At 45.7% G+C, this 7007-nt stretch overlaps 1 protein-coding gene across 3 annotated transcripts in view; it reads right to left on the bottom strand.

Moving 5' to 3' along the window:
• Window positions 1-206: 206 nt before the first annotated feature.
• PDK2 (pyruvate dehydrogenase kinase 2) overlaps window positions 207-7007 on the bottom strand; it is a 35461-nt gene continuing 28660 nt past the window's right edge. For all 3 annotated transcript variants that reach the window (XM_020793965.3, XM_020793966.3, XM_078377960.1), the window contains 2 exons: window positions 4166-4279; window positions 207-2206 (listed from right to left, as the gene is read on the bottom strand). In XM_020793965.3, coding sequence (XP_020649624.3) covers window positions 2066-2206; window positions 4166-4279 — 255 coding nt within the window. In that variant the 3' untranslated portion in view covers window positions 207-2065. The remainder of the gene's footprint in view (window positions 2207-4165; window positions 4280-7007) is intronic.

Raw genomic sequence — 7007 nt, 5'->3', positions numbered from 1 at the left:
GGCTAGCAATCAGCCCCCACATTACTTATCAAGAAAAGTCTGCAAGGACAACCTTGAAACTGGACTTCAAAAGTACAGCCAAATGCATTTTCACCATTATACGAGTTCTTAAAAGTTGGTATAGGTGATGAGGAGGCTTAAAAGAACAAACACAATGCAGTTAATTCCCAGAAAAAAAATTAAGTAAATCACACAACCAGGCAAAGTTCAAACTCAACAGTTCTTTATTTTTAGTTTTTCCCCCTTAAATGACCAGTGAACAAAGAATACTATGGCAGCACTTGTGTGTTCAATGTGTACATGATTTCACCCAGACAATAAAAATATATCTATTTACATATACGTAGACAATTCCCAGCCAATTCAAGAGCACATTGTTGGGGCTGGCAGGAAAAGAAGGTCTAGTAAGAACGAGAGGCTGTTCAGGAAGTGCTTAAGGTGGTAAGGGAACCAAGCCCAGGTGCAGAAGAGAAGGACTGAGGGATATGGAAGGCCACTTACTTAGGATGATTAAAAAACAGAAAGCAATGGCTTCCAATCTGCCCATCTGCTTCTCCATTCCTACTTGCGTTAAATAAGGACCAGAAAGATCCTAACAAAAGCCACAGGAGGGGCAGAAGAAAAAAAAGTGAGGAGCAAGGGAGAAACCAGTTGGTCTCAGTGTCTCTCATTTTCAGAGCTTGGACATTCTTTATGGAAGTGTGACTCCCAGAATCCTTCCTCTGACTGAGGGGTTTTGGGAATTATGGTCTAAACAAGCCATGTTTCCCTTTTGTCAGTCCTTCCCAGAGGAAGTAGGTGCTTCAGCACAGCTATGCAGGTCTTCTCCAGAACACACACACACATACTCCTCTCCCACTGCTACATGAAAGCAAACCCTAAGAAGCCCTTAGCGCTTCCGTTTCAATAACCCTGAAGGCAAATTAGATTTAAGTCTTGTCCAGCAGGTCTTCCTCCTCCATGTTTTTTCACAGGCGCTACCAGCACATCTCAAAGCAGCCAACTGGTCTGCATGTCACCTGCTGTGATTCTGAACAATTTTGCTTTTGCAAGAACAGAGCACGTGCTGGCATGGCAAAACTTGGTTCTCAGAGAGCCAGACATGCAATTCTTTCCATTACAAACAGATGCCTCCGATTTACCCACCAAACACAACCCTCAGCAGTCGTTTAACAGTGCCAAGCAAAATATGGCCCTTCTGCCCTGGCAAGCAAGCCAGATAAACAGGGAACTACCAAGAGCCAAGGGAGGAATTAATGGGACCTCCAACAATGTCAGCACAGCAAACTCCCTAAGCCTCGCCATATTCTATTGCACATCTAAAGTTTGGCCCTTATTTTGATACCTAGCTCATCCTCTTGACAATACTGCTAATTCTCAAGCTGTTTTCCAGCCAACCTAGATATTCATATTTGTATTGAGAAAAGTACATAGAATAGAACGCAAGAATACCAGTGCACCAATTTTCTCTCCTGGTGCTTATATTCAATCAAAAGCAAACAGCCTCCCAGTTTTTCTCTTTCACTCACTCTTTGCAATTAGCACATCTGAGTATCTCTTCCGCTTCTTTCTCCCTTGTTTCCCCCCCCTCCTGGCCAGGAAATATAACACAACCAGCACACATGTCAGTTTCTGCCTCCGTTCTTTTCTGTAGAATTGCTTGGTTCATCTCAAAATTTTAATGCCCATGTCTTGAAGCTCTAAAGTTCATCTGTGTTATGATTCAACAAAAAGTGATGCAAGCTACCACCAAACAGGATGAGAACAGATCTTTGGAAGGCAAACTCTCATCTGCTAGATAGGATTGGGGTAGATAGGTCAAGGAGATGTTTCATGCAGGGTTAGGACAGCAATGGATCTACACAACATACTTCTGAAAACAAAACTGAGAACGTCATCAGGCTTTGGATTGGCTGGTGCACTGTCCAGGCCAGCCAATAAGAATAGTCCGCGAAGTGCATTCGTGCTGGTGATGATCATCTCTCTCTCTCTCCTCTCCTCAACAAGTTTGGCTTCTGCACTTAGGAGGTTGGGGTAGATGCCTTTTCTCAAACAAAGTTTTAATTTATGTCACCCTGTAAGTGGAGGTATTCTTGGGTTCCGTACTGGGCACACACCAGTCATCTGCCTCCTGGGTTGTCTGGTAGTGACGCCATGCTGACTTGTTGTACACTGGAAGCCTCTCCACAGAGTCCGATGACAAGGCCTGGAAAGATACAAATCTGTTTAGGTCACGCTTTTGACAGGAGCCCTCTTCAGGCATTATCAATCCAGGCAGACCACGAGTGCACCAAGTATGACTCCTCCCTTAGGGCACCTCTTGGGTTTTCTTCTGGGGTGGAGAAGTCAGCCCCGTAACAGAAACCCATGGCTTACAACTTCAAAACCATTGGAAGGCACATTTCTACTTTCCTAAGTGGAGAACCTTTGTGAACAAAGTGGGATGTCACCTTTTATGTCAGGTCAGCAAAGAACCCTATAAGGAGAGAAGGAGGGCTGGTGCATGAGACTACCTGATTCATAATGGCCAAACAGGGAGTTTGGCCAGATGTGGCCAATCAGCAAAACCACCAGTACACCAAGCCCTGCCCAGCCTTTCAGCAACCTCTGATCCCACTACACTTCACACTGCACAATGTATGGACAGTACTGGCTCCTCAAGGACTACTCATTCTATTGAAAGGCTGGCAAATCTGTTATTCCCCAAAGATTGTTATACTATGATCCCCATCATCCTTGATCAGTAGCCATCCTGAGACAGCACTGTAGTTCAACAACACAGGAAATATCACAGGCTTTCCTGAACTTGCTCTACAGTACCAATATACCACATTACAATGGCACATTGTCTTTCATAATTTGGTGTTTCTTTAAAAGATGATAATCTCATGCTTCCAATTTAAGATTAGGCTGGGACATGATGCATGTTCGTGGGCTGGAACTGAAACAAGGATGCAGAAACTGGCAAGAATATTCTATTAGCTCATATATATGTTTGGGCAGTTTTAAGTAACTATTCCTCTAGTCCAGTGGTTCTCAACCTTTGGTCCCCCAGAAACTGTGGATTTCAGCTCCCAAAGTCCCACTGGTGGAGGGAACTGAAGTCCAAAACATCTGGAGAGCCAAAGGCTGAGATTTACTGCTCCAAGCTGAATTCCCCTCAAGAGTTCTTAATGATATTTCAGAGCTTCCAGGAGTGGTGAGGGAGGGGGAGGAATGACTTACCAAGTTAGCACTGCTGTGTTAAAATTTAATCAAAACATGAAGCCCAGACCAAAGTGCAACAAGTTTTGTCAACTGAAAATATGGATTAGGGTTAAACACCTCAAAAAGCAGATCCTTAAGAAGTGTGTTGCTTTTATTTTATACAGCCAGAAGTTTGAAGTTTAATTCTTCCCTGTGCATCCCAGAAGAACCAGCCCATGCGACCTTGGGCAAGTTGCACAGTATCAGGATGACCCCAGAAGAAGGGAGTGGCAAACCACTTCTGAGTACTCTCAACCTAGAAAAGCCTACAAAGGGTCATCATAAGTCAAAATTGACCTGAAGGCTCTGCATGGACTCTGTGGACATATTCTCAGCATGCTGTTCCTCCTCTTAGCTATCTGGCAGTAAAAGGAAAGGCTTCAGATGCTACAATGGAACAGCTGCTATTAACCAGGACAGCCCAATAAATCTGGAAGGATTCCATGGGGCAGTGGTGCCAGGGATACCAGCCAATGGGGAGACAGGTTTTCCTCCCACTTGGAGCATGATGGGACTGTGACCTTGCTGGGTTCACCAATGAACCCTCTGTATTTGTTTTACTGAAGGCAAATGACCTCAAGAGCAGGAGGCTGAATAAAGGCAAGGCAAAATTCACAACCCTGGCTCCAGTGAATAACCTCAAAACCTACACCCTTTCCATATAGTGGAACCTGTAAATTGACACCCCTAACCTCTTGATTCGAAAAGAACATCCTTAACCTCTTTACTGGAACTGATCTCCCTAAATTCTTGCCTGGAGGTTCATGAAAGACTAATAGGTTTAAATTAGCAGTATAACTGTGTGGCTGGAGGCAGGGTGTTTTGTTTTGTGGTTTTAACTGAGTGTTCCAGACACAGAAAAAAATGCAACAATCAAAGCAGAAATTCAGTCCTGGTGGATGGGAAGGCGCCCACTCACTTTCAAATAGATGACTGCATCTGTCCCAAATCCCTCCATGGAAAAAAGCTGAAGGTCACCTTGGAAATACTTGGCATACAGTCTGGAAATAGGGAGTCCATAGCCAAAGCCAGCCTGATTTTGGAGAAAGAGGACAGACAGAAGGTCAGTAACTGACTGTTTACTGCGTTTATGTCTTACCTTTCCCCTTTGAACACAAGTCAGTGGATATGGCCCTCCTCCTCACTTTAACTTCACAATGAGCCTCTGAGGTAGCTGAGTCTATGAGTCATTCAAAGTATATTACTTAGTAACCCAGCCGGCATTCTGGTCATTCACCTTCTCCACCAGCACCACTATCCTGTAATTCTCGACTCTGGAATCAAACCACAGACCATGGGATCAAAGCTGAAATTTGGCAATAGGCAACAAACAGAATAGGAAAAACCCACTAGGCATTTTCACTACGACAAAGCATCTCCTCCCCAAGCACCTTACTGTGTGTAAGGGGGGTGGGGCAGTGTCATCTGTTGTACTGGCATGCTGCCAAAATGTGTTCAAATTTAGCAGCGAGGGATATAGGGGCCGCAGGAAAAGTGAGACAGCCATCTGTTGTCCTTCCTGGACAGCATGACTGTAGATCATGACCTGTGCCCAACAACAGTGATGTGTCATTTGTTGTGGATTTTTTGGTCTTCAACTCCCATAATTCTACAAGAATTCTCCAGGAAGAGAATTCCAGTCCACAAACCCATACCTCCAAACACTTGCATTTCTATCATCAGGACCAGGCCCTATCACAATCTCAGATGAACAACAACACATGGCATATTACACTGTGTCCTGATTTATTTTACAAAATTTAAGCCAAAATGGAAAAGCCACATGTGAAAATTAAGTGCATCCTTACTGCTTCCATAGGAATTAAGAGACTAAGTAGCAGCCAGGTGCAGTTAGGCAAATGCTCTTGAGTAATTGATCATCAGCAGGTGTGACCACTTCTATAAAAGCCAGTTTTAGCTGTTTGCTGGTCTGAAGCATTCAGGTGTGTGTTCACAATGCCAAGGAGGAAACACATCAGCAATGATCATAGAGAAGCAACTTTTGCTGCCCATCAATCTGGGAAGGGTTATAAGGCCATTTCCAAACAACTTAAAGTCATAATTCTACAGTGAGGAAGATTATTCACAAGTGGAAAACATTCAAGACACTGGGCAATCTTCCCAGGAGTGGATGCCCAAGCAAATTCACCGCAAGATCAGACCATGCAATGCTCAGAGAAAATTGCTGAAAACCCAAGAGACTCTACAGACCTCAGTTAGCATGTTAAATGTTAAAGTTCATTACAGTATAATTAGAAAAATACTAAACAAGTATGGGATGTTTGGAAGAGTTGCCAGGAGAAGGCCTCTTATCTCCCCTTGTTAGGAAGTGGTCCCTGCTCCATTAAAGGAGGCAGTGATTTGCCCACTCCTAAAAAAAGCTAATCTAGACCCAGGTCTAGTGATCAACTATCGACCAATAGCAAACCTCCCTTTTCTGGGCAAGGTGTTGGAACATGTGGTGGCTGAGCAGCTCCAGACTGTCCTGGATGAAACGGATTATCTAGATCCATTTCAATTGGGTTTCAGGCCGGGTTATGGGACAGAAACTGCCTTGGTCGCCCTGTTTGACAACCTTTGCCGGGAGAAAGACAGGGGCAATGCATCCCTGTTGATTCTCCTGGACCTCTCAGCGGCTTTCGACACCATCAACCATGGTGTCCTTCTGGACAGACTGGCTGGGATGGGAATCGGAAGCACTGTTTTACAGTGGTTCTGCTCCTACCTGGCTGATCGAGTCCAGAAGGTGGTGCTGGGGGACAGTAGCTCTGATCCATGGCGGTTGCGTCATGGGGTTCCTCGGGGCTCTATACTGTCCCCCATGCTGTTCAATATCTACATGAAACCGCTGGGGGAGGTCGTTAGGAGGTTTGGGCTGAGTCAGCAATATGCTGACGACACCCAGCTCTACCTCTCATTCTCTACCAATCCAGGTGTGGCAGTCACCGTTCTGAACTCGTGCCTGGACTCGATAATGGTCTGGATGAGGGTCAATAAATTGAGGCTCAATCCAGAGAAGTCTGAAGTGCTGCTGGTAGGTGCCCTGCCAGATAGGTTAAAGGGCCATTGCCCTGCCTTAGACGGGATTACACTCCCCCTAAAGGGCAGGGTCCTCAGCTTGGGGGTGCTCCTTGACCCCAGTCTGACCTTGGAAGCCCAGGTGGACTTGGTGTCCAGGGGTGCCTTCTTACAGCTGCAGAGAATATATCAACTTCGCCCTTACCTGGATGAGCGGAGCCTGGCAGCAGTCACTCATGCACTGGTTACAACCAGACTGGACTACTGCAATGTGCTATACGTGGGGCAGCCTTTTAAGACAGTCCGACGACCAACTGGCACAGAACCGGGCTGCACGGCTGGTAAGTGGTGTCATCGCACGGACTCATATCACACCGATTCTGAAAAATTTGCACTGGCTGCCGGTTGCTGCTTGGGCCCAATTCAAAGTGCTTACTTTGACATATAAAGCCCTAAACGGCTTAGGATCTGGTTACCTAAAGCAGTGGTCCCCAACCTTGGGCCCCCAGATGTTCTTGAACTTCAACTCCCAGAAATCCTGGCCAACAGAGGTGTAGTGAAGGCTTCTGGGAGTTGCAGTCCAATAACATCTGGAGGCCCAAGGTTGGGGACCACAGACCTAAAGGACCGCCTTCTTCCATATGAGCCTCCCTATACTCTAAGATCAGGCCAGAAGGCCCTTCTGAAGGTGCCATCCCTGAAAGAGGTGAGGGGGATGGCATGTCGAAATAGGGCCTTCTCGG

The sequence above is a fragment of the Pogona vitticeps genome, chromosome 6 (assembly GCF_051106095.1).
Source record: "Pogona vitticeps strain Pit_001003342236 chromosome 6, PviZW2.1, whole genome shotgun sequence".
NCBI lineage: Eukaryota > Metazoa > Chordata > Lepidosauria > Squamata > Agamidae > Pogona > Pogona vitticeps.
The sequence above is the reverse complement of the archived record's forward strand: the minus strand, read 5'-3'. Positions and strand labels throughout refer to the sequence as shown.